Raw genomic sequence first — 27,665 nt, forward strand, 5'->3', positions numbered from 1 at the left:
GTGTATAGATGAGGGGCTGGTACAGAGTTTCAATATGAAGTGGAGGTATTTCATGTAGGCTGGCCTCAAACTCACTGTGTAGCTAAAGATGGTCTTCAATTTCTGATCCTCTTGCTTCCACCTCCCAAGTGCTGGGATTACAGGCATATACCACCATGCCCAGTTTATGCAGTGATAGGGATCAAACCCAGGACTTTATTCATGTTAGGCAAGCATTATACCAACTGAGCTACATCCCTAGCCTGGCCTGGAATTTGTGATCTTTTTGCCTCAACCTCCTGAGTGCTGGGGTTATAGGAGTGTGCAGAGAAGTGACAGCTCAGCTAATGAATATTGAATAGCTAAGTGTGTGGGAATACAGTGCTTTCTCACATTACTCTGCATAGACCCAAGGCTAGAACTCCTTATACTGCCCCATCCTGCAGATGAGACAGGGCGCAACAGTGACATGATCACACTCAGTGCTGTCGGAGGAAAGGCTAAGGGGGCCCCAGGCTGCCTAAATCCAGGCCACAGCTCTCAGTCACCACAATCAAAAAATGACTGTCGACCCAGGGTAAAGACTAAAGTGACAAAGAGGGTGGAGAGAGGCTAACTGGAGGGAAAGATTTTGAGGTGGCCGTCAGAGAGATCTGGCAAATTTGGCTGCTGGTTCCTGACTGGGGTCTGAACTCCTGGGGTCCACTAGCAAGATGAAGCAGAATGGAGGGGTGGCAGGGAGGAGCAGGAGGGAATGTCCTGACTTTGGACATTTGGATAAGAGTGGCGAGTCCAGGGGGCACCACCAAATGGGCAGGCTGATGGTGCAGCTGGGCCAAGATACACGTAGATGACCTTGGAACATGTGCAGGAAAATGGAAGAACCTAACACCTAGGAAGCCTCGACAGAAGCTGAGCACTCAGGGCCCTACCACTGTGTAATGACTGAGAAAAGAAGCTGGCCAGTGACAGTAGAGAGGACTGGCTGGAGGCGTGAAGGAAGAGAATGCAGTCACGGAAAGTAAGTGCGACGCCAAGGAGTAGGAACACTTGACAGTGTTCCTACTGACCACTGGGTTTAATGACACCAAGGGCACTCATTCCACTGAGCAGACAGACAGCCCTGCAACAGCAGAAAGGAAGGCTGGGTGCAGACCTGAAGATTTAAGGCAGGGGCTTGAGGTTCACAGCTAGGAAGAATCTCTATCATAGGACTGACACTTAGGAGCCCAGACACTTGGGCTGCCCAAACCCACCAGCTGGGCATGTGTGCTCCCTCTTGCACCGGTCCAGTGGGCAGGTCCTCCTGACAGAGCCCTGGATGGACATGGTGGTCCAACCTACCTTCTCCTGGTACTGGCGCCGGGAGGAGTCCAGGGACTGGATGAGGGCAGTGGCGTGGCCGATGAACATGGCATAGCAGGTGGCACCCACAATCATGCTGAGCATGGTGAGCCAAACGTCGGACATGCCCACAGGTGCCTGCCGCCCATACCCAATACAAAGCATGTGGCTCATGGCCTTGAAGAGGGCATAGGAATACTGCTTCCCCCAGGAGTTATTCTGTGGACAAACAGATGTGGGAGGGAAGAGCAAGTTTGGGTCAGTGGCAGGGAAGATCCTTCTTGCCAGTACCTAGATTCCTTGCTAATCTCCTGTGCAGGACTCCCCAGTGTTGCTGTTGGCTGAAGGTCTTGGTGAGGGGTAGGGAGGCTGTACCTGGTGGCAGTGAACCTGAACTGGGCCTTCCTATTTCAGTGGAGGGTTGGGGAGGCAGAGATTATACAGGAAGGTATATCAAATGGACAGGAGAGTTCGCACTGGTCTGACTTCATTCCCCAGGAGGTAGGAATTCTCTGAAGCCTCCTGGCTGGGTAGCATAAGACCTTAGGCTGAGCCATCCGTTTATTCCCTTACTGAAACAGATTCATCCTCTACCCCTAAACAGCTGCCAAATGAAGCCCATTTCCCCACTGACCTCAATTATAAAGCCAGATATGTTTCCCCTGGTGGGATGGCTCCATAGGAGCCGAGATCACTGTCCTTCTTTTGGGTGAGCAGGAGTTAAAAGCTGCCAGGTTTCCTGTTTCTCACAGAACCCTGCCCTCATCTGCCTAGGACTGCGGCCACAAATTCTCCTCCCACTGCCCCCAAAGGTGGACTCTCCCAAGCACATAGTGCGTGGGCCGGGAGGAGGCAGGCAGGCAGGGAGAGAGGTTCTTGGCTATTTTTGTCTCTAAGCCAGTCAGTGTCTCAAGGAAGGCTCAGTGTGCGAACACTGGGCTCGGAAAGGCCATCTTTTGAAATCTAGTGCATGTGCAAGCCTGTCACCTTCACACCTAAGGAAGAAATGCCTCCATAAGAGGAGCCACCAGATGAAGCCCATCCCAGGCCCTTTCCCTAGTGTCTTTGCTCCTGGGGCAGAGATATTAGCAACACAGAAATCTACACAGTACCTGGTCTACAGAGCCCGTGGGAGGCCCCTCAGAATATTTGTAGAACCAGGCTGTCCTGGTCACCTGGAGAAAGTCAAAGCAGGTCAGGGCCAAGTTCAAGGTCACCATCTTAGCAAGTATAGGTGGCTCAGTTCAGACTAGGGCAGGGTGGGTAGGACTGCTCCCCAGGGGTGGGACAGGCCGGACAGGCCTTGGGGCTCAGGGACAGCCCACAGCTGTCTCCAGCCAGGGCTTCCGGGGCTCACTGCTGAGCCTCTGGGGAAAGGGGAAATTCAATCCATATGGCTGATTCATTTACACTTAGCTCATCAAAAGGCTGTTTTGTAAAGGCCTGTTTGATGCAGAAAGATGCCGCAGGGTCTCTTTCACCTCTTTCAAACCAGTTTTTCATCCCCTGAGTCCCTAGGGATTTGCCTTCAAACCACACAACACTGACTTGAGGGGAGGCAGGGGTTCACCAGAGCCAGAGAAATATCTCCAGGGTGCCCTTTCTGGGGAGCCCTTCCTATCTGTAGCTGTGGAGTTCTCAGAAAGCTGTGGCTTTCTGAGCCTTCCAGTCCATTTCTCTCATCTACCTACAGATTGGAAGGGGTCACTCTAGCCTGTCCACCCTCCATGCTAGGTACTGTATAGGTGACTATGTGTGTGTGTGTGTGTGTGTGTGTGTGTGTGTGTGTGTGTGTGTGTGTGTGTGTTATTTAGGGAGCTGGGCTACAGAGCTCTGCCCCTGGAACAGAAAGTAGTTGTGTGCAAGCTTGCAGTCTTCCTGTGCTGCAAACAGTACCCTCACAGCCTTTAGTTTTCTCAATTTCGCTTTTAGGAGTCAAGGTTAGGAGGACAAGAGCCATCAGCCCAGCTTTGTCACACTACCACAACCCAGGGTCACACAGGTCTTAGTCTCCTTGGGTGAAGCCAGGCCAACTGTCTAAGTGTACCACTGCAGTTGGGGGAGTTAGAAGGAGGTGGGAACAGGACACATAGCAGCCAAGAACTCTGTGGATAGGTTCCTCCACTGGGGTGAAAACTCAGGCTGAAATGGATAGAGCCATGTCCCCTTTGGTTATTGGGTCAGCACCTCAAGGTCCCACATGCTGAGACTCAGAAGTTGCACAGCCTCTCTATCCATCCCTGACTCTAGAGAGGAGACTCGCAGCCCAAAGGGAGGGCAGTGGTGCGCACTTACCACCATGTCATTGATGGACACCCAGCAGTCATGGGGGAAGTCCTGCAGCATGGGCACTAGGAACTGTAGACAGCCATCCCAGTGGCAGAGCAGAAGCATCATGCCGATGAGGTTCACAATGCGTACCACGGCACTGGCCAGATCGTAAGTCATGTGGAAGATCTGTAAAGGTGAGACATTGGTCCAGACAAGTGAGCACCCAGGAGTGGTGCCAACCAGTCAGATCCAGAGGCAGCTGCATGCACTGCCCTGTGCCTCGAGTTAGAGTCTGTGTAAAGGCTGGGGAAAGAGGGAGCCTGTGTAAAGACTGGGAGTCTGTGTAAAGACTGAGGAGCGAGGGAGCCAGGCCAAGCCTGGAAAAAGGCAGGCTGGAGGGTCCCATGGGAGGTGCAGCCATCCAGGACAAGAAGGGGGCAGAGAAGGCACCTCATCAGCTTGCTGAGGGTACGTGATACCAGGGAGAAGCCAGCCAGCCTGGGGTGCCATGTTAGGGCCCAGCTCTGAGAATGGCGAGGGAGCAGCATGGGCCCATAGGCTGCATGTTCAGCTAGACCTTGATTCCAGACCTGGTTCCTAACTGTGAAACATTGAGGACGTCCCCAAATCTCTCTGATCATGTTTCCTCACATAGAAAATGGTGAGAAAAATTCATAACTGAGTGGTTGTCAAAATGATTAAATTATGCATATAAATTACTTAGTAGCAAGTATAGATGTAGTCAATAAATTACAAGCTGTTATGAGATGATGTTGTTAATAATTAATCTTCATGATTAGTTCGTATGTATTAGTAGTGGTGCTCTTACATTTGAGTCAATTATAACAGCACCACCACCTCAGCCCAGCTCCACTGTGTGGCTCTGTGTGCCAGGCTGTGGGGTAGCAGAATCTGGTCAGGATGGGCATCCCAGCATCCCTTTTTCCCAAGCTACCATGCACCAGTGTATGTTGGGGGAATGGAGTTTGGGAATCTAGAGGGAGCTCTGCAGGTCTGGCCTTGCTTCATTCAGGCCCAGGAGACTTTGGGGACATCTCCAGCCATCCACCCCTCGTTCTAACCCCTCCAATACTATCCCCAGGGAAAGACACTGCTCCTGAACTGGGTATTTGGGTCCAAATTATGATTCTACTTAAAACTAAGCCCATTTCAGAAGGCAAAGATGAAGCCTATAGAGATAGACTCTAGGGATTTCAACTCTCAGTCTGGTGGCCCTAAGGACCTGACAGCAGAAACAGTGGTCACGCCAAGCAGGATGACAGTCTCCTGGGGACCCCAGTAAGCCGGGGACCACAGAGGCAGGCCTGGTCCTAATGTAACACAAGGGAGTGAAGAGGATTCCACAAAGCACAGGTTTGCATATTTGAATCAGGCTGACAAACTGTTAAAGAAAATAGTTTCTCTGGTCCTATTTTGACAGAACACACCATTACAATGTCTTAGGGAGCTGGGGTTGAAGCTAGAACTGTCAGAAAACCACAACAGGGGTAGAGAGATGGCTCAGTAGGTAAAGTGCTTGCCATATAAGCATGAGGACTTGAGTTGGATTCCCCAGAGCCCATATAAAAAGTCAGGCCTTAGTTGCACGTCCTTTTAATGCCAACACTGAGAAGGCAGAGACAGGAGGATCCCTGGGGCTCACTGGCTAGCCAGTCTAGCCTACTTGGTGAACTCCAGGCCAATGAGAAATCCTGTCAAGGTGAATGATGCCTGAGGAATCACACCCAAGGTTGTCCTCTGGCCTACAACACACACACACACACACACACACACACACACACACACACGTACATACATACACACATGCACACACATACATACAGAAAAAAAGTATATCAGAACACAGCCTACCTTGCTCATCTTCTCTGACTTTGTCCAAGCTCTGCCTGTGACATCCCTACAAACAGCCATTTATGAGAAGGTCAAAGGGATCACATAAGAGCAGGACAGTACTATTGTGGAACAGACCTCACAGACCCTGGAAGTTTGCTTTGAGCTGTTTGAACAAGGAATTCTAGGCGCCAGGCCCCCAGTGTGGTCCAGAAAAAAACTGCAAATAACCTCCCCAGACTCCTTTCTGCAAGGAGGAGATCCCTTTAGAGTGGGGACCCAGCAGGGTCCTTCTTCCTGAATTTCAGGGCAGTACCCTCAGAGGGATTCATATGTTTGTCCCCTCTATGTCCCCAAGAAGCCACTCTGTGTCAGTCAGTGCCCAAGAAAAGTCCCCTCCATGTGGGGGTCAGACAGGAAATCTTGCCCCTGCTTGCCTAAGCTCACAGTCAGTCACACACAGGAAAGAGATGTGGGAGTACATGCATGGAAACAGAGGAGGCCAAGCATGGTCTAAAAGGGGATTTAGCTTAGAGGCCAGCTAGGCTCCAGGTTGTCCTATCTGAATCCTGCTAGAGGCTGGACAGCACAGCCACCCACAGAGGCTTGGCCACCAGCTCAGCTCCTGTCCCCTCCCTCCCCTGGCTAAGGGGCTCCCTAGGGTGTAGCTGTGTTGCCAATCACAAGAGACCCCAAAGGAGATGAGCAATGTCCCTCCTCACCTGAGGGAGGACAACCTTCTTCTGTTCTCCCTTCAACCCCCAAAATGCCCCAGTTTCTTGTTTGTTATGCCTAGGACACAAGACTGACAGACTGGCTTGCCTGTCCAGCTATCTCCCTGTCTATCTCTATACAGACACATTCAAAATCTCCTCTTCCCCAATTGTGCAGGTGAGCAATGAAAACCCAGTAGCCAGCCTGGACTCCTCCCATTCTCTCAGCCCTCCCCATGCCCAATCCATCACCCATCCAGGTCCTCCAGCCTCCTCTTCCAGTGGAGACATCCTCCAGTTATCTACTGCACTGCCACTGAGCAGGACCCAATAAGCTCTTCAAGACAAACAGACTGTGTCACCTCTGAGTTGAAACTGCCCAGTGTCTCACCATTAGTCCTCAGAGCCCATGCCACCTGTCTGCTATGACTTCAGCAGTGTGGGCCCCAACTACTTCCCCACCCTATCTCCTCCATTGTGCCCAAGGCCCTCTACCTCTGGCTACTGTGGCCTTCTTCAGGTCCTTGAAGGTCCCCCTAGTTGTAGCTGGCCACAGGAATTTAGAAGTATGCTTGTTAACCCATCTGCTTCCTCTGTCCAGTGCCTCATCCTCTTGTCTTAACACTTCCAAGGAGAGGCCTCCTACCCCTGTATGAAGCAGCTAATGGCCTCCCTTCCCACCCTCACCAGGACTTTGCCTTGACTGACCTCCTGTGTTGTGTTCTCACTATCTAAAGTGATATTCGAGCTGACTTACTGCTCCATGAGGCAGGAGTCATCATTTCTCGCTTCTGTATTCCTCCATGGAATGTATAGATACGTAGAAGAAACATCTGTTGATTGCCTGAATATGTGCATGTGTGCTTAAATTAATAAACAGACACCATATGGAAGCCAAAGGAAGCCTCAGGCCATGGCTGCAAAGTGTCTCAGACATCACAGCCCACAATTCCTGCACGTTTCTATGAATCACTCTGGGCCTTAAAGACAGATGCATCGAAGTTGACATGTTTTATGCAGTCTTTTTTTTTTTAATGTGTATGAATGTTTTGCCTATATGTATGTAAGTAAGTGTGCCACATATGTGCCTGGTGCCAGCAGCAGAGGCCAGAAGAGGGCATCAGAATCCCTGGAACCGGAGTTACAAATGATTATGAAATACATGTGGGTGCTAGAAACTGACCCCAGCTCTTAAGTGCTGAGCCATCTCTCCAGCCCCACAATGTTTTCTTTTTGCATGCGGGTCTCTTTAAAATGTATGTATGTATGTTTGTGTGTGTGTGTGTGTGTGTGTGTGTGTGTGTGTGTGTATGTTCATGCGTGTGGCTGTGCCACAGCATACCTGTGGAGGTCAGAAGGCAACCTCGGTTATCTATCCTTGCCCTCCACCTTGTTGAGAGAGGGTCTCTTGTTTGCTGCACATGCCAGGCTAGCTGGCCCACAAGCTTCTGGGGCCTCTCTGTCTCTGCTTCCCATCTCACTATAGACACACTGGGATTAGAGGCCCTGAACAGTGCCCAACTTTATGTGAGTTCTGAACTCAGGTCCCTACCTGCACAGCAAGTGTTTTACCCCCAGAGCTACATCCGGGCCCCACTCCCTTGCACTTTGCATCATAAGTAACTCTTCTAAGCCTTTCTCACAATCTCAATGGTCAATCCAGCATGGAACATGTGGTAGAGTCTCAGGAACTGAGAAGAGCTTAAAGAAGAGGTAAAGGTGACAATGACAGTGATGGTGCTGGCAGTAAGCAAGTCCCAACTAGCACATATGTGGCTGTCAATAAGGCAGAGGCAGCCTGCCTTTGCCTCTGTGGAAAGAATAATGACTGGGGCTGGAGAGATGATCAGTGGTTACGAGCACTGGCTGCCTGGGTTCAGTTCCCAACACTCACATGGCAGCTCACAACCACCAGTAACTCCAGTTCCTGGGGATCTGACACCCTCTTCTGGCATCCTTGGACACGGCATGCATGTGGTACACCTACATACGTGCAGGCAAAACACTCATACACATAAAATAAAAATAAATTAATTTTAAAAAAGAATAATGATGCTTTTTCTTCCAGGTGGACAGAGAGCCCAGGGTAGCAGTACCTGGTGCTAAGTGGAGAAGGGTGTGGATGCTGGGGTAACAGGGGTGGGGAGGGGCATGTGGCTATAGAGCCAGGTGTACCAGCAAGGCCACCACTGAGCTGCCTGGTGAGAACTGGTCCAGGTGAATCCACTCAGGCACAGAGTGTACTCTGAATTGCAAAGACACTCGCCACACCTCTAACACTTGACAGCATCCAGGACATGGTTGCCAGAATAAGGCTGGATGTTGCTGAAAGAAGCTGTTGGGTACTTGTGTGTCCCTGCTGCGGGCTGGGGCCACACACCACCCGCCAGTCAGCTGCACTGGGCAAATATTTACCTAGCTCTTTATATTTCATTAAAACTCCCTTTTATGATGTTGGTTCTGACTGGGGGAGCACTTTCCTTTTGAGACCTCCGGAGGCCTTGCCATACAGATGGCCTGAGCGGCTTGCTCTCTGCCTGCCTGGCACCCTGGGAACCTGTACCCACTCCTGAAGTTTCTCAACCACACTGATAAAGCAACACATCCATGTTCCAGCACGCCCCTCGGGAACTCAGTTTCCTTATCTGTGGAACTTGTCAGTTACTGACAGCTCTAACCCAAAACTGTCTTGGAAACCAGGCAAAATAATGGCCACATGTGGCACACAGTAGGTACTCTGCATATGTTGGTTCCTCTCTTCCCTCTCTTGCTCAGCTCCTTAACAGAGCTGTATTCTTGGTGTTGATGAGTCCCCAAACGCTGGAGTGAGGCTGGCATGGAGTGTCCATCAAGGCCCCTTCTTGGGATTCACTCAGGGACTCATTTCCTCCCTGGGGAAATGAACAAGCTTCCACCTGTGTCTCAGGAACAAGTGTCCATAGTAAGGACAAACCAAGGTCCAAGAGAGAGGCCAGTGCATGGGTGTCCTGGGCACAGCCTGGAGTTCTGGATTGAGGGTCATGTGGGGTCCCTTCCTGCTACTAGGAAGGTAGAGTCAGCCCCAGTCCCCCAGGATCGCTTCCCACAGATGTCAACCACTGGAGTAAGAGAGATGGAGAGCTCAAGGCTCACAGGAAGAGGGATCCATCAAAGGCTGCACAGCCTCCTGGGCCCAGTCTCCTGTTCCCAGCACTCATCCTGCCATTCCAGGTTTCTGGGAGAGAAGAGGCTTCTGGCATGGGCCTCTAGCATGCTGGGGCCTGCAGTGGAACATCCAAAGGGGGGCCACCAAGGTTTCTAACAATAGCCTGAGTGCCTGTGACAAGCTCACACCTCAGAGGGAGGGCAGAGGCTGGCTGGGAGAGTCTCGGAGGGAGGCTGCTGACCTAGATCGCTAGGGACAGAGGAAGCCTGTGCTGGGCCTAAGCCATTCTGCCTAACCTGCTACCAAATCTACAGAAATCTCCTCAAGGACAGCATTACTGGGACTAGCTGGAAGAACCAGCAGAAGATGGGGGGGTCGGGTACCCTGAGAATCCACAGCTTCATCAGAGTGCCTTGGGCAAGTTTCTCCTTCAGTGGAAAGCAAATTCTGTAGCTCCAGCCTTAGGCTTCCTCCTCCAGGACCTGTCAGTCACAACCAGATCCTCAGGGTCAGCTAACATAATGCTCATCCAGAAAAGACAACTGGGGCCTGAGCACCAGAGAGCCTCAGCTTCAGATAACACCAGTGTACGCCTGATAGCTGGGGAAACTGAGGCCCAGAAAAGAAAACAAAATTAGGTAGGGATTTGAAGAGGAGATAGGACAGGTTTTTATCATAAAAACCACCACCCAACTCTACCAGCTCCGTTACTCTCGTGTAGATCTAGGGGCCTGAAGGATGTTCCTGCTGCCAGTGCCACACAAGCTGAGGCTAGGAGAAGCCCTGGGGCTAGAGTGGGCTGCACAAGACCTGGATACGGGGTTCCTTAGGCCAGCTGGGAAACCCCAATCCAATCCCAGGGGAGCCCTTGGTTGGGCTGTGTGCGGGCAGAAACCAGCTCAAAGCAATTTCCTCCCCAGCTGGTAGAAGAGATAAGGGAACAAGTGGAGGGGGTGGGGGGTGTCCATCTGGTTGCCTGGGATCTCCCTTACTGCCCACAACACAGGGGTAGCAATGTCCAGTTTAGAGCCTGAGGTTTCCTGGGACTTCTGACTCCCCAAAGGAAGGGTCAGGAATAGAGCCTACCTCACCAGGTCTGGGTAACTCAGAGAGCAGCCATGCCAGAAGGGCAGTGGGGACAGTGGCCTTGGGCCTGAGCTCCCCACACCTAGGGTGCAGGGACAGTAAAGGAAGAGCTTTGCTCTGTCCTAGGGCTCAGCTCACCCCTCCACTGGCAACTCTACTGATCTCCACTAAGCAAGGAGAAAAGTCAGTCCTGGGGTTCTGAGTAGCCCAAAACAATGCCAAAGGAAAGAGCTGCTGTGTCTGTTGTTACTGACAGTCTAGCTGCGGGCCTATGATAGAAAGGTTAGGGGTTGCTCTGGGTCTAAGGGGACTACCCATGGGTCATGCTTTTCCACTAGAAATAGCAAGAGAAGCCAAGTTAGAGAACCCTGGGAAATATACAGCCTTCCTTCCTTCACATCTACTCAGGGTGGATCAGCTCCCCAGACCCAGAGGTACTGTCCTTCCTTAGTCCTGGCTTCAGACCTACAGTTCTGTACAACTTGATATCCCTCAAGTCCTTCAAACCCACCTCATCACACACGACACCCCATGACCTGCTCCCCTTCTGGCATTCCTGCCTTTGGATGAGTCCCCAGTGCCTCACCCAGGACAGAGCACAGACAGACACTCCACAAGGCCCTGCTGGACTGAACAGAGCCCAGGCACCTACCGTGTGTACATCCCACTAACCAAGTGAGTGTTAATAGATCCCAAGTCATGGACTAGAAGACAGAGGGCCTTGGCAGCTGGTCCTTTTTACTATCAGTTTCTTTGCCTGACAAATGCCATTTCCCTTGCTATTACTAAGAAAACTGGTGAGGAAAGGCATTCATTAAATAGCTCTCCACACCAAGCTTCATACAAAAACCCTCTACAAACAAGGCACTGCTTATACCCATTTTACAGGTAAAGAGAATGAGGCTCAGAGATGCAAAGTGGTACTAAGGTCACAGAGCCAGGCAGTGTGTGGTTGATATTTGAACTCAGGTCTCCAATGTGTCATTCTAGCTCCAGAATCATCAAGTATTCTGTCACCTCAGGCAGGGACAGCCACACTGTAAGGAGCCAAGAGAACTAACTGGATCTGTCCCCATTTCTGCCAGTAGACCGCTTTGTGACCTTGGGTGAGTCACTGTCTCGTTTGTCAGCAAAAACAATGAAATTTCCCAAGGCCAAGAGAATTTCTGCCCAGAAACAATTCTGCTGGGATGGTGCAGGCACTTCTTCCATAGCACGTGTGTTCATGACGCCTCTGACCTGGATATGCCGGTACCTCAACCATCAGCCTCAGTGTTCCTTGGGCTGCCCAGGGATAAGGGCAGGGACTTTCAAACATGATCATAGGACTTCCCACCCAATCAAGCTGGGGTCCTGGAGACCAGGAGATCCTCAGAGGGAGGCGTCTCAGCAATGAGCTTGCCCAGCATAGCCCAATCCACATGCCAAAGTGAGTGTCTCACATGGCAGATCTGCAATATGACTAGCTCCCAGACTGACCTGTCTACCACTGCTATTGAAGTAGGTAGCAATCCTAGACCCAAGGTCTTCCACCATGGCCCTAGCTTGCTACTTTGAGAGTGCATTGACCTTCAGAATGGGGTGCACCTACCCAATCTATTTACATCTTTTTAAAAAAATATATGGTTTCTGTAGCCAGTGCCCTCAGACCTTTTGATCTCTTTATAGTTTTGTGTATAGGACTCCAGGGGCCCCCAGGAGGCTTTTGTCCCTTACAGACAACACCTGTGTACAAACTGGAAGCAGTTTGGGCTGTGGGCACAAGAACTGGGACTGCCCTGAACCACTGGCTCTCAGGCAAGGGAGAATAAACATTCCAGCTCTTCCCTGACAGGGATAAGTTCAAAATGTGGTGTACACTGTCCCCAGATCTCCTGGTGGGACTGAGCCAAAGACACCCTGCATGGGACTTGGCTTGATATCTCGTTCACCTGGCTTGGTGTCCCACTTTCCCTGACCCTTTTACTCATCCCTTACCAAGCTTCCTCCTCCCACCAAATTATGTTCATGCAAATTCCTATCTCAGAGAATGTTCCAGAAGACCCTAATCTAAGATAGTTACCAACGAAATCTGTATATAAAAAAGAGCCCAGATTCTGTATTGAACATGATGCATCTGTAACATTAGCATCTGTGTCCCATTCGCACACCACATGTCAATGAGTCTCCACAAGTATATCTATGGTACTCTTTATGATTGTTATGGACTTGAATGAGATGCTATCTGTAAAGTACTTTGTGCAGAAACCAACACATGCGAAGAGGTAAGGAATTTGTAACATTTGTCCTCTTGGAATGGAGCAGGTGTGACTTCTACAGCCCCACAGCTCAGTAGGGAACTGCCTCTTCCCTCAAAGAGGTTCTGTCTGACCACTCACCTCTTCCCACTGATGAATATATCGAATGAGGCGTGAAAGACGCAAGAGGCGCAGGAGGCTGAGGATCTTGGTGAAGCGGACAATGCGTAGGGCCCGGGCAGTCTTGTAGACCTCGGAGTCAATGCGTGTCTCCACAATAAGAAAGATATAGTCGACAGGGATGGAGGAGATGAAATCCACCACGAACCAGCTTTTCAGGTACTTCATCTTAATCCGCTGTGGGTCAAGGATGATCTCTGTGTTGTCCTCCACCACAATCCCTGTGCGGAAGTTCAGGACCAAGTCGATGAGGAAGAATGTGTCTGACACTACATTGAAGACGATCCAAGGTGTGGTGTTCTCATCCTTGAAGAAGGTGATGCCCACGGGAATGATGATCAGGTTTCCCACCATCAGCAGCAGCATAGTTAGGTCCCAGTAAAATCTGCCCAGAGACACAGGGGTCAGTCACTGGGAGAGAGAGCACATTACAGACTACGAGAGGAAATGCTGAGGGAAAGCAGAAACAAAACTGGGGGGAGGTTGGTGGATTCCAAGGCACGCAGGGAGATAAGCCTGTAAGTACCAGGGCAAGATGTGAAGGTTGCAAACACAGGGAATGACACAGACATACCCTCTGACCTGCCTTTCTGTGAGTTCCCCAGATGACACATCTCCCTACCCATCTCACTCCCCGACCAGAGTCAGGCTGACATGCAGCCCAAACAATAACACCCAGGGACAAGTAAGAGGCTTGCCTTGGTGACAGGAGAAGCTCACAGCCTCCTTCCCAGGTTCAGACTAGGCTGCCCAATCTCTCTGAGGGTTATCTGTGGCCTGAGACAGGCTGTTAGACAGGCATGCTATGGAGCGTGACCAGAGAGCAGGAGAGGTTCAGACACCAGGTAGGTGCCTGGGAGGCAGAGGCTTCAGTTCCAGCCTTGACTCTCACTGATATGCTACAGCAGTGTGACATCAAGTAGGCCCTGGACTCCTTATTTTGAAGTTTCTACACTGTGCAGAATCCTATAATTCTGGCCTTTCCCATACTGTCGCTGGCATTCTCCTTAGTCAGAAAATGCCTGACCATCTCTTCTCCAATAGTTTGCACACTAATAGGTTGTAGAAGGGCAGGTATAACATCAAATGCAGGCAGTCCACGGGGGAGGGCAGGATTTCAGGAGCCAGTGAGATACCACTCAGTGTTAATGGCAGGAGACTCACTGGGGCTGCTAGCATCATTTTTCTCAAGGCTTCAAAGCACCTGTAAGTCCTCCTGGGGGGACAGCAGGGATCCTTGGGGCAATGCTTTGAGAGGCCAAGCAAGGTGAGGCACTACAAAGTCAGCTGTCAGGGCTGTGCTGGGTCATCACCAACCTGGTCCAGCAGGGACTCCCTAGAGTGTGGAGACAGCACAAACAGGCACAGACCCCACACTTAGAAAGTACGGCCAATCATTCCCAGACCCTGCCCAAGTGCCAGACATCCTAGGGTCAGACCCAAGACCCAAAGCTTGCTCTACAGAGCTCCTTCCCTCTACTATTAATTTAGACAGTTGCATGTGACAGACAAAAGCATTAAGTCAAGCAGAAGTAAGCACATCTTCTCCCAGGATAACCTTCTGGCTATCTTTAATTCTCTACTTCAGGGACTCCAGAAGGAAAGAAATAGGGGAGAGACAAGCTTTCCCTGAGTCTTCAGAGGGTCCCTCCAAACTGAAGCACTTCTGCTCGAAAAATTTCAGGTCTGAAAAGAAATTACTTCACAGAAAAAAAATATATATATTTTTTTTCAGACTCAATGATGCTGTGAGTCAAGAAGAGGGCAGGGCCTGCTTTACGAGAGGTGAGCAAGGCAGTTGTCCCGTATCACACAGCTCGGGGAGGGTGGCTTCCAGGGGTGAAGGGCAGCTTCTTGCAGTTCCTTTGAAAGTCAAGCCTATCAGGGCCTCATGAGGGAGTCCCATGAGGGCTTCTCATTCTAAGATTAGTACTAAGAAGTTAACTTCAGCTCCTTCCCAGTCCCATGACCCACCATTCCTCCTCCAAGCACCATGCCTAGGGGAGAACCCAGCTAAGGTCTGAGGACACAGAGTCTTCATACACTCCTGCAAAGAACATAGCATACCTGCCAGTAAGTTGTGGGTCCAGCTTCAGCTGCTATGGATTGTTCTTTAGCTGGGTATACTCTGCCCAGCTGCACACTCATCACTCAAAGACAGCTGCATACACTCATTAGAAGCCATATTCAGGTATCCTCTATTCACACACACAGTGTGCAAACACCCCTGCACACACACCCCATCGTTCCTATTCATTTAATCTCCTGGGAAAAATAAACAAACAAGCAAAAGTACTGTGGTATAAGAGAGCCACTCAGGGCCATGTGGCCCTCTGTACATAAGTCTAATAATACAACCAGGCTAGAGGAGTTTCTAAAATTAACAGACTGGGTGCAAGGCTGGGAATGCTGACTCGGGCAGGCCTGTCACTCTAGCGGGTTTCTATACTCCCCCCGAGCTCTAGTTCCCTCAATTACAGACCAAATTCAAGACAGTAATTAACAGGAGAATGTTTGCATTTAGTGGTCTTCATAAAACCAAATTACATGAGGAGAAACCACCCATTTCCTTACATTCTGACTAATTGTTTCAATCTCAAGCTTCCAGATGCTTAAGATAGTTGTGGTGGCTGATCTGGGCTGCGGTTGGAATACTGGTACTTTCTTCCCAGTCCAGGAGTATCCTAGTACCATGTAAGGGGACAATCAGCCTGTTGACAGTGCAGGAGTCTAGGGCCAACCGACCTTGGGTCGGTTTCTGTTCTAATCACGGTGTCTTCCTGCCTCAGTTCTCTCATCTTCAAGGGGTGAGTGGGGGCCGGGGGGAGAACATCATGTACCTCACTAGCAAACTTGTCATAAGAACAAGTTGAACTGAGATCAGCAAAATGCTCTGACCCCGAGGAACTCGCAATCCCATCGGAGGATAAGAAGTCACACTCATAGCTGGGCATCTGAAAGGTAAGCTCTTGGTGGCAAGAAGGGTGATGCCAGGAAAGTGCTGTTGTGGCAGGTGAAAGGATTTGAGAGATGCCCTTGGCCTTGTGGACTGCATCTCTATGTTCTTTGCCAGATGGTTGCACAGATCTCTGAACTGAGCCCAACGTTTTGTTCAGCACCATGGACAGCATCCGTCACGCCTGCCTGCGCTGCTCTGCAGGTCCTGCCAGAGTGGAACTTGGCAGCAGCCTCCACACTGGCATCCTGAGCTCCCCCCATAATCAGCCCCTCTACACCCCCAGTCCTGGTGAGAGAAGTGTCTCAAGTGATTCTTTCTGTGCCTAGGCTTCTTCATTGGCGGCTACCTAGAGACACCCAAATACTGTACAGGGACCCAGCGCTTAGCTTTGCGCTTTCCATGAATTATTAACCCTTACGCCAGTACTACAGCTGCTGCCATCTGTATTTACAGATGACAACACTGAGGCTCAAGGAGAAGCATTTACTTGAGACTACGCAGCTAAGAAGGAAGAGAAGCAAGATTCAGAGAGGTTGGTGAAACTGCTCTTGGGGTTTTAGGCAGTTCCATGGAGTGAATCTTCCTGGAATTTTTGGGTCACAGTCGGGAGAGGGCTTCCAAGGCAGGTGCCAGCCCCAGACATGGGAGAAGAGGAGGCTGTGGAGAGGATCTGAGGGGTAACAAAGCAGTGGGCTTCTCAAGTGTTAAGAGCCATCTAGTCATCAGCAGTCAGGAAGGAAGAGTTGAACCCATCCCATAGAAAGGAAAGCTCAAGTCCAAGGGAATGGCAGAGTTTGTGAAGCCTCAAGACAGATGTTCAGTGTTCTCCTAGTACACAACTGTACCTAGAATCACTCAGGAATAACTCCCATAATCTAAGAGAGCCAACCATAGTGGCAGGCGTTATGCTTTGGAGGGAAGTAATGGGCAGCCAGATCAAGACAATCTGGAGTTGGCACATGTCTAAATTAGAGGTCTTGGTCTCTGCAGAGTGAAAGCACCTTCTTCCTTTTCAGTGCTGATAGATCCTAGTCAGAAAGCACCAGCTGGTGAAAGCCAGACCTGTCTTCCCTTGACCTCAGGCTTTGCCTTCTCTCTGGACCAGGTGGATGGCATGCCAACGGGAAGTGGAGGTCCAGAAACTGGTAGTGAGGGGCCACGATCCATGTGCAGAAGGACTGGGGGATAAGAGATAGTCAAAAAGCCCTTTGCCCTAATGTCTAGACAATTTGTAGAGTGATCTTGGGGAGGAGGATGCTAAACTGCATGGAGTTGACAGAAGAGAAGACCCTGAACTCAGAGATGAGAACTAGGCCAAGGGCCCTCTCCTTCCATATGGGCTGAAGAGGAAGGCTTCCTCCACCCTTCTCTTTTCCTTCCAAGCTTATGCTAGCAAATACACACGTGTGTACATCCACACTGCATACACACATAAGTACACTTTCCCAAACACTCCTCTACATCCCCATTTTGCTGTCATACCTGTACCCACCTTCAGCATGCACAGTTCCTCACACACACATGTTTGTATACATTTTGTTCCAAACGATGTCCCCTAGGAATCCTGTCTGACTGGAAGAGAGACTACCTTTGTTTTGCCATTCAAATCCTCCCTGTTCTTGCAAGTTTATCAGCACAACTATCTCATCTGGGCCTCTTTAACCTCTGACCTGTAGAGTCTTGGCCAGGCAGAGCCCTGGCTCCAGCTCTCCCACCAGGCTGCAGGCTTCTGAAAGGCCGGACCTTGTCTCAGCCCTGAGGTCCTGGATACTGACTACAGTCTCTGGTCCCCCACAGTTCTCCCAGTTGAGCAGCACCCCATCTCTTCTCACTCCTGCTGTGTAGATGGCTCTAATTCAGACCCCCACCTAGCACCAGACCTGCCTTCCCACCTGTCTGCAGAAGGTGTCCACCAAAGGCTGGCTGGCTCTATACCCAGAGTACACAGCTGAACTCAGCATCGTCCTCCAAGCTGAACAGCACAACCTGCACTTGCATCACTGTGCCCAGGGCCTAGCAGCTGCCTTCCAATGACCTCAGACCCCACCCACCCCCAAAAGCCCCCCTGAAAAAGTTACCAGGTCTTCTATGGCCTCACTTGTGATGTTTTCTGAAGGTACCCTGACTTTGTGCCCCATATCTGCATCTCACTCCTTCTCACCTACACCCTTGCCCCTGCCTCTTCCCTAGTCTCCAACCTCTATTCTGTTTGGCTCCAATATACATGCCCATGCTCCATTATCTCTCCACGTCATGAGCAAGCTACTCCTAGCCTTAACCTTGTGGGGAATACCCATTACAGAAAATAGCCCAAGACCCTTATGCTAGCACCCCTGCCACCTATCCCTTCCTTCTTCCCCTCAGCTCCTTCACAGTAGCCAGCAGGACCCCTGGTGCATCTCTTGCAGTGCCTCCCACCATCCCCACACACCCTTGTTCCCCCTGAACCACCAACTTTTGAAATCTGCTCCTTCATCCAAGACCCAATGTCTGCATCCTCACCAGGTTGTTCTAACCATAGTCCCTGCCTTGAACTTGGGCTTCTATGTTAGCCAACATCACATCCTGCCCCCTTCTTCATCCTCAACTTCTTCACCTTCTAGCTACCAATCTATCCAGCCCTCCAACAAATCACAGAACCTGAGAACCCAGGAGTTTTCAAATCCTGGAAAGGGACGGGAACTGGGACATTCTCCATTCATGCACTATCTGCCAATCTTCCAGTTCAACAAATAAACTGCTCCAGGTGGTAACAGACAGCGAGATGGGGGCAGCAGTCAGCAGTTGCTGGGTGCCTGCTACATGCCAGGCACTAATCTGAATGCTGCCCATGAGTTATTTTCTCTCATCCTTATAAAGACCCTAAGAAGCAGAGGCAGTCTCTGGTCCCCCATAATTCTCCCAGTTATGGGTTATACCCATTTTACAGACAAGGAGACTGAAGCACAAAAACTTGGGAACTTCACAACACATAGTGAATCAGGAATTCAAGGATAGGGGCTGGAGAGATGGCTCAGTGGTTAAGAACACTTGCTGTTCTTCCAGAGGACCTGGGTTCGATTCCCAGCACCCACATGGTGGCTAACAACCATCTATAACTCCAGTTCTAAGGGATCTGACACCCTCTTCTGGCCTCTGAGGGCACTGTATGCATGTGGTGCGCTTACATACATGCAGGCAAAACACTCATACACATAAAAATTAATAATAAAGAAAATATATTTGAATAAAGAATTCAAGGACAAACAGCCTAACTGCACCATAGACACAGAAGTTCGGTTAGTGGTATTGTATTACTCCCAAACTCTGCCTCTCCTGCTCCTCCTCCTCCAAGCTCTTTGCTGCGCCCTCTTCCATGGTGCCTTCTTTCTCAGCTTCGTCACTCCCTCACTCATCCACACCCTCCCTTTAATGAATCTAGACCATCCCTCTCCCCAGCCCCTCACACCTCAAGGTCAGGGTGAGTCAGCACCCTCCTCCCCTCTGCCGCCTGCTGTCACTTCCTGCCTCTGGTAGAAAGGTCTACCAGATCCGTTGGGCATCCTGTCATCTCTTGGCCATCCTCCAGCATCCATCTGCCACCTATGGAGACTGTGGTGATCCTGGCACCTGGTTTGCAACTTTCCATTTCCACTCAGTCCTGACACCACTCTGTGAGACTTCCATCCACACCATGGATGCAGACAAGCCCAGGGCTCTCGAGAGCTGGAAGCCTTAATGCCAACAGCCCCTCTTCTGTGTCCACTGAATCTGCACGTCCTGGACCACATGGCCACCTCCAGTTGCCCCAAGTCTGCACTGTCAATGAGTGGGCCTCTCTACCCTCCCTTCCTCCTGCTTTCTGCAGCTGTGCTTGGCTAGCCTCAGGGACCCAGTAGCTACAGTCTGCTGACTCCTCAGATTCTCCCCAAAGAGCCACCTGACCCAGACACGATAGTCCAGCCCTTCCACCTCTTCACAAAAGTACAATCTTGGCCTGAGTGAGCATGGGGCTTACATGAAATCCCCCAACCCCGTTCTACTAAATATCCAAGCTCCTGAGCACATTGTGTTCAGTAGTCTCATGGTTTCCATTCAAGCTGGACTTTCACTTCTGCCAGGTCCTTCCAGGAGCTCCTAGAAGATGCCCCCCACTTTGTATAAGAATGCTCACCAGTGGTCCCTCTTTCAGAAATTCTGAAACCACCTCATGCCCCTCCCACTAACAGACAACACCATCTTCAACTCCACAAAGAGAGAAGCCACCAGAATGCCCCCTTCCCTTTCTACCACGAGACCTTTTTCAGATCCCTCAGGTACAAGGAAGCCTGTAGCTCTTCTACCTGCTGGATGCCACCCCCCTTCTCCTCTCCAGGGGCCTTGAAGAAGGACCCTCTCTTGCCCACCTCCTCAGTAGCTCCCCCTCCAGGCATCCTTTCCCATTAGTCTCATGTATCCCAGGCTGGCCTCCATCTCCATATATAGAGGGGATGACCTTGAAGATCTGATCCTTCTGTTTCCACTTCCCAAGTTCTGGAATTCCAGGCACATGCCACCATGTCCAGTTTTATGCTGTGCTGAGCATTGAACCCAGAGCCTAATGCATGCTAGGCAAGCACTCTGCCAATTGAGCTGCACCCTCAGCCCAGCCTTTTCTTTTAAGCTCTCTAAAGACCTCAACCAAAACCATGAGTCCAGTCTACAGACCATAGGCCATTGTGGAAGAAGGACCCCCTGCAAGCCTCACCTTCCCTATCCAGGTTCCTGCTTACTACACTTCTAGGCAGAGTGACCCTTCCCTTCACCTTATATTCCCCGGGGCTTGTATGTCTGCCTCACCCAACTCAGAGATGACCTATCAGCCTCCCAGCACCCTCTCAGCCAGGCTGGCTATGAAGTCTCCCTCCAGCACTTCTTTCCTGCTCAGGGTCTCCCCACCACAGTGGAGGAACTGCTCTCTTCCTCCCACCCCTGCCTGGCCACCAGGGCTCTATTTTTAACCCTGACTCAGAATCACAGGGCTCCCAGGTAGCTGTTCCTGGGCTGCCTAGGCTGCTGCAGACGCAGATTCAAAGCCAAGGGCAGCCAGCTCAGCTTGGGGTAGACTATATGGATCTGGGCATGCTTTTCTTTTCTAATGTTTCTCTGATTATCACTCCCTTGAGAAACAATGTTTTGTTTCCATAGAAGGACCTTGAATGACCCTTTAAACCTGCCTATTCTAAGGTCCCTCACTAGCCTGGGGTGAGGTCCAAGCCCCTTATGATAGTGAAGACTGGTGTTGGCCACTCACTGGGGACAAGGCAAGCTGTCTGTGGGTTGTGACTGACTGAACCACCCCCCTCCTGTCAGCAATCTTTGAGCAATACAGAACATACACATGTGGAGGTCTGGTCGAGATTCGGGCTTTAGTAAGTGAGGACAGGGCCTGCCATCTGCATTAAAAGCACTGTGGTGATGCTGAGGCTGCTGGCCTGGGGACTACACTCTGAGTAGCCAGGCTGTAGCAATATGGTACTTAGACAGTCTGGAGTTTTACTACCAGACTACATGACCTTGGGCAAATCACTTAAATTCTCTGAACCTATTTTCTTATGTTTAAAATAAGATCATTAATCCCTATTATCACAGTGATCTTTGGGGAATTAACTAAGATACTATTACATCCTCTCTTTTGCCTTCCCCTATCCTCCCCTTCCCCTCCTCCTCTTCCTTCTCCTTCTTTTTGGAATAGGGTCTCATGTAGCCCAGGTTGATCTCAAATTTGTTATGTACCCAGGGATGACTTTGAACTTCCAACTCTCCTGCCTTCACCTCAAAAGTGCTGGGATTACAGGCATGTGCCACCATACCCAGTGTCAGGGATCAAACCCAGGGCATTGTGCATACTAGGCAAGCACTCCCTCAACTGAGCTATATCCCTAGCCTCTGACAACTAAGATACAGGGCTTGGCCTGAGGGCTGTAAGAATCCTGGAAGGATTCTAGTCTCAAGCAGCATTCAGTCTGGGGGGTAGACAGATTGCCTCACAGAGGAGCTGATGACTGCATCCCAACTCAGTGGCAACTGGGGCCTAAGTTGGAGGAGGGGATGAAACATATTTGGCCCTGAAGCTCCTAGGCTGTGGGGCTGCTAGAGTAATTCAGCCAAGTCTGAGAAAGCTCCCAGGGAAGGCAGAGGACAATGTAGCCTGCTGGCTACTACAGTCTCAAAGAGGAGTTGGGAGACCTGAGTGTGTCCAGAGTCAGCGCTGAGGCTTGAGGTCCATGTTATATGAAGTAAGGTAGTGACAGGAGCCCAAGGGTCTCAGTTCTCTTCTTGTCTCTAGCTTGCTGTGTGACCTTGCCTATGTCCCTGCCTCTCACAGTCCTCCTCAGATTCCACAGTAGTGCAGAGAGGATAGATCCAGACACTCTGAAGACACTGCAGAGGCAAGAAAGGCTGGATAGGGAGCTGAGCCCAGAGGAAGGAAAAGGAAAGGAAAGGCATGGTCTCACAGGTCCCAGACTTACACCTGACTGGAGGGAAGACGGGAACCCCCTGAAAGTCAGACCCAGAAGCAAGGGATCTCCTGGGAGCTGTGGGGAGCCATGGGGTAGAAGAGTTCCCTAGGAAGGGAGTGTGACTGTGCTCTCTCAACAACATATGTTCTAGCAACCTGGGTGGCCAGGATACTGCAAGGTAACAATCCATTGCATTTCTGATGGCCTGGGATCTCTGCTCTAAGTCTCCACACACTGACACCCACTAGAGTATATGTACACACATCTCTATATACACACACAGACAACCCCCACCACCACCTCACACCAAATTGCACGGTAAGGGACATCTGCTTTCTCTACAATATGCCAAGCTGCCAGAATGTGGAGTTCCCTCAGGCTAGTGCCCCAACCTCTTTGCCCCTCGCCTGGTGAGAAAACCATCTGGAAAAAACAGGGGAAAGGACCAGCACTTAGAGAACTTAGCTCAGCTTACAAGAATCAAAGAAGGCTCAACACTCCCCCAGGAGTCTGTTCTACTACTCAGGAGAGTGGAACAAAAATACAGCATTGTTGTAAAGCAGCCTGCACGCACGCATGCACATATGCATGCAAAGCAGCCTGCACGCACACGCGCGTGCACACACACACACATGCATGCACACACACGCACACACACACACGCATGCACACACACACGCACGCATGCACGCACACACCACACCTGGGAGATAAGGTAGCAAAGCTCACCTGCTATTGCAGGAAGGAGCGCCAGTAGAGGAAAGGATTCGAGGCCTTGGGATGGGTTTGGACAGCACTGGCTATGGTAGGGCTGAAGCACAGAGACAGTAAAATCCTGGTGTACACTCCAATTTTGCTGAGATGGAGGTCAAGGGTCAGTTGGGCAATAAGAATCCTTTGGAGCATGTGGGCTCTGAGGGCCTGAGGCCAAATGGGTCTCTAGGACCTTCTCAGCAGAAAACTTATCTAACAAGGAGGCTAAGCAATGGCTAAGCTCCCTGAGGGCCCTTCCCAGCTCCAGATTTTCATGATTCTAATTCCTAACAATCTGCCTGTGTGGGGGAAAAAAGAGAAGTTTACTGGAAAGAATGGCCTGTCCCTCTGGGATGGACATAGGGCAGGGGATTCAAGATTTGATTAGGGCCCTGGGGAGCCACTGCAAGACAGAGCTGAGCAATCAGAGCTGTAGATGGTTAAGACCAGAGGGGCCTTAGGGAAGCCTGTCAGAGTACCAGGCAGCATCACGGGGCTGCTTCCCAGAACTGAACCTGCTGGCCTCTCTTGTGGACTGCATAGCAGCCACCACCCAGGCTTTGAGACCTTGCTAAAACCGAACCCTAGTCCTTCCCATGTTCAAATGGAGAAAACAGGCCAGAGTAGTGAGGCCTCAGCTAAGTCCATCTAAGGCAGGATGGGCCTTTGATCCCCACACTTACCCCCTGGCTCTGTCCCAGAAGTTGCCTCCCAAGAACCTCTGAGACAGGACTCAGCCACTTCCATAGCAGACAGTCCTGTTGGCCCACAGGCTCCTCCATCCACAGCCTTCTAGTATGGTCTGTATTCTCCACGAGTCCTAACTCTAGGGGCCAGTTCTGAGCCTCCAGAAGTAGACAACTATCCCCAGGAGTTGCTCCAGGAGCTGGGAGGAGAAAACAATTAGGGCCTCTTGCAAGAAGATAACATTTCAACTCATTTTCACCAAGCCCTTGCTCCATCAGTCTATGGGTAGGATGCCCAGAAAACATAGCAAAGAAAGAAAGGCTGATCACCATTTCACAGGGTTGGGAGATAATGGGGAGCATAAATGCTAGGGAGCCCCCACCCCATTCCCTTCATCTAAGGTCTGTTCAGGCCTGAGCAAAAAGATGCCAATGGATACAAGATGTCCTACCAGCTCCAGTACCAGAGGCTGTAAAACTGCAAGATCCAACCTGGCTGGGCACAGCAGAGTCCTCACGAAGAGGGAGAGAGGTTCTCATCAGCTCTACTGGTCAGCAGGGCCCTGCTGGCTCAGTTTGCACTAATGGGGTCAGAATTGCAGGCTCAATACCTATTTGTGCAATTAGCTCTGCTCTCTTCTGAGGCTTAGTCTGAGGCCTGACCCTAGATGCTGACAGAAAAGGAGCTTGCTGAGGTTCCATAGCAAAAAAGGATGGGGATTAGGGGGACTCCTGATGTAGGGAGGCAAACTCAGGGTGTGAAGGTAAGGGCCCCTGATGGGCTAGCCTAGCCCATCTACAGAAGCTTCTGAGATGGACCATGATTCTTCTAAAAGGTGGTACAGAGATCAATGAGACCCAGGTGCCTGCGGGTCTTTCCTGTCACTGGGGAAAGGAACAGGCACCTCATATCCTCTGACACACTGCAGAAGGGAGAGGCTTATGACTGGCCAGGCATTCAGTGGCCAGGGACTTGTGTTAATCATTGACAGGGGCTGCTCCAGTCTTCAAGGGGACTGCAGGGTAATTACTTCTGGGCTCCAGGCCACACACTCAGTGACATTACGACAGCAGCAGCATCTGCCTTCTGGGCCTTGTAGGGAAGAAGGGAGTCTCCTTCTAAGACTACTACAAGACCCAGGGTACTTGCACACACACCCTGCTCAGGCAGCAACACCACAGGCAGACAGGCAACGGCCAGAGGCCTAGGGGTTGAAGAATCGGGGCTTAAGGAGAGCAGATTAAAGAGCCAGGGTCTGATAACATGCCCTCTGTGCCAGCCAGCACCTACCCCAAGGAGGTGGTTAAAGCTGCCCACCACCTTCTTCAAAGAAAGCATGCAGATGTGTCCTTTTTCCTTCAGATCCAGCTTAGATCTACCTCCTCCAGGCAGTCTTCCCTGACCATCAACCCAAACTGGCCTCTCATATCTCTGCTTCCCCCAAACCAGACCCAGAGATCTTACCAGGAGCCAACATCCTCCCCTGTCAGATGAGTGGTAACTCCTCATTTCCCATAATGTATAGAAACAATCCTGGAGTATAGGGACTCCTGGGGGACATGACCCTCTTTCCTTGCCCCTCCCCAAACCCAGAAAACAACGCTCTAGCCAGCTCCATTATGTATTAATTTCTGAAAGCCTCATTTGCACAGACATAACACATCCACCCACCTGGGTAAATGCTTAGACAGACACAAAATCACCAGCAGCCAATTATCAGGCCCCCGCAGCTGCAGGGAGCAGACCTGGGAGCCCTGCTGGATGCTCCACAGAGTTTGGGGTGCCCTGGGTGGACGGAGTCCCTCTAGGGAGTCCATACTCTTCCCATGTCTGTCCCTGCACATCAATCTACAGGGACCTCAGGCTTGCTGCCTGGCTGGGAACACTGGACACCAGTCCCAACAGTGAGCAAGCAGAGTAAGGTAGGCAATGGTCCACAAGTGAGATTTGGTGGTTCCACCTCGAAGGCACTGTAGCTTATTTATAATTTGTGGTTTGCCTCCCAAAAAGAACCAAAGGCAGCTGGCTCAGATACTAAGAGGCATAGGTGCTTAGGGAAGGCAAGGAGGACACAGGGTTGGGGGCAGACATTGTGCTCTGGGGCCTCTGGGAAGATCCTTGGTTCAGAGGCTTTGCTTCTGACCCCAAACCAAGACTTTTTCTTGGTCACAGACTGTGAGCCCTGATCCTAGTTAGACTAAGCCCTGCTCTAGATCATGAGTCTGAACCACATTCACATTCTCAGACTGAGCTCTGATCTTCATCAGAGGCCAAGATCTTACCCTGATCCCAATGAGCCCAGGTTCCAGTCATAGGTTGAATTCTAATCCACACACCTTCTCCTCATTTCTCTGAAGGATGCAACAAATAGAGTATGGGACCATCTGTTCTCTGGTGGGCTACTTGTCCCTCTCCCCCTGAACCCCAGCCATCTTCCAAGAATAGAGACATCGATGGTACCCTGGTATACTTCCACAACCCCAATAGTCTACACAGCAGTCAGGACCTACAGGGGAGGATCAGGTGGGCAGGCATCCGGACTGCAAAAGTGACAGCCCAAGGGGTGGGGCTAGGGCATGGCCTCGGGCTCTGAATCATCAGATATAGGAAAACTCCATTCTCAAGTGATAAGTCTAAACCATCCTTTTTCCTTTCCTTCTCCCCTCCTCCCTCCCTCTCTTTCTTTGTAGTGTCAGTGGGAGAATCCAGTGTACACTTTACCACTGAGCTGCAGCCACAGCCCAAGCCTACATTTTGATGAGATATGACACTAGGGTGACAAGAAGAAGCTTCAAGTGACAAGATCATTTAAGAAGACTTTCCTGAAAATCCTCCTGCCTGAGAAGTTGGAGATAGATCAGAATTTTAAGACCTTCACAGAAAGACATTGCATTACTCGGTTCTGGTTTTGTCTTTGACATGGACTTGCCCTGTGACCTAGGGCCAGTTGTCTCCCCTCTGTGGTCTTCTGTCCCCATGTCCACAAGGAAGGCTCTCAAGCCAGAGCTTGCACAGGCCTCCTGGGTTCTGAGACCTGAAAGATTTTCTATATCTGCTGATTGCCTCCCTTCCTGGTCCCCTCCATAATGTTTCAATTCTCAGGAGACTATTCCCTGGAAGCATAATTAAAATGTTTAAAAGCAAAGAATAAAGGAGATGGGGGAGAGCAGGCAGGAGAGAGGACATAAGCTGCTCAGAGTCCCATAGACTAGGGTCAAATTCCAGTCTTGGTCCTTTACATTGATGTGATTTAGAGGAAATTTCTTCCTGACCCTATCATAGCCTTATCTCTAAAATGAGCATAATAAAACTACTTGGGGGCAATTTGAAGAGAAGATGAAATAAGAGCTATACAGCACAGCTTGGCATACAACAGCTGCTCCGTGATGGTGGTTACTGGTCTGTAAACCCACCTGACCTTAGTCTTTTGATTTGAGTGAAGACTTGCAAAGTCAGAAGTGTTGATGGTTTGGGTGGTTAAATGGCACGAATGGCAAGACATTCATGAGACAACGCCTCAGGAACATCTGGGACTGTGAGCAAACTAGACAGCAAAGGCCCTGAGATACAGCCTCTGACCTTCCTGAGCTTCTGAGGCCAGAGTCACCATGTCACCATTCCCAGAGTTTTCTAGAGAAGTCCCCAAACCCTCTCTCTCTCTCTCTCTCTCTCTCTCTCTCTCTCTCTCTCTCTTCTAGAGAACCCCCCCCCCCCTCTCTCTCTCTCTCTCTCTCTCTCTCTCTCTCTCTCTCTCTCTCTCTCTCTCTCTCTCTCCATGCAGGTGTATGGAAGCCAGAGGGTCATCGCCGGGTGTCCTCCTCAATTGCTCACCACCTTATTTTGGGGGATAGGGTCTCTCACTGCACCTGGAGTTTACCAATTTGGCTAGATTGTCTGGTCAGTAAGCCCAGGGATCCTCCTCTCTCTGCCTCCCCAGCACTGGGATTAAAGGTGCAAGCCACTGCACCCAATCTTTGT

General features: G+C 50.6%; 1 protein-coding gene across 1 annotated transcript in view; it reads right to left on the reverse strand.

Moving 5' to 3' along the window:
* The window catches only part of Hcn4 (hyperpolarization activated cyclic nucleotide gated potassium channel 4), a 40,164-nt gene that overhangs the window by 5,156 nt on the left and 7,343 nt on the right, over positions 1-27,665 (reverse strand). The window contains exons 2-4 of the mRNA XM_008836452.1: positions 12,768-13,191; positions 3,619-3,780; positions 1,324-1,542 (exon numbers count right to left, since the gene is read on the reverse strand). Coding sequence (XP_008834674.1) covers positions 1,324-1,542; positions 3,619-3,780; positions 12,768-13,191 — 805 coding nt within the window. The remainder of the gene's footprint in view (positions 1-1,323; positions 1,543-3,618; positions 3,781-12,767; positions 13,192-27,665) is intronic.

The sequence above is a fragment of the Nannospalax galili genome, unplaced genomic scaffold (genome assembly GCF_000622305.1).
Source record: "Nannospalax galili isolate Female #2095 unplaced genomic scaffold, S.galili_v1.0 scaffold54, whole genome shotgun sequence".
NCBI lineage: Eukaryota > Metazoa > Chordata > Mammalia > Rodentia > Spalacidae > Nannospalax > Nannospalax galili.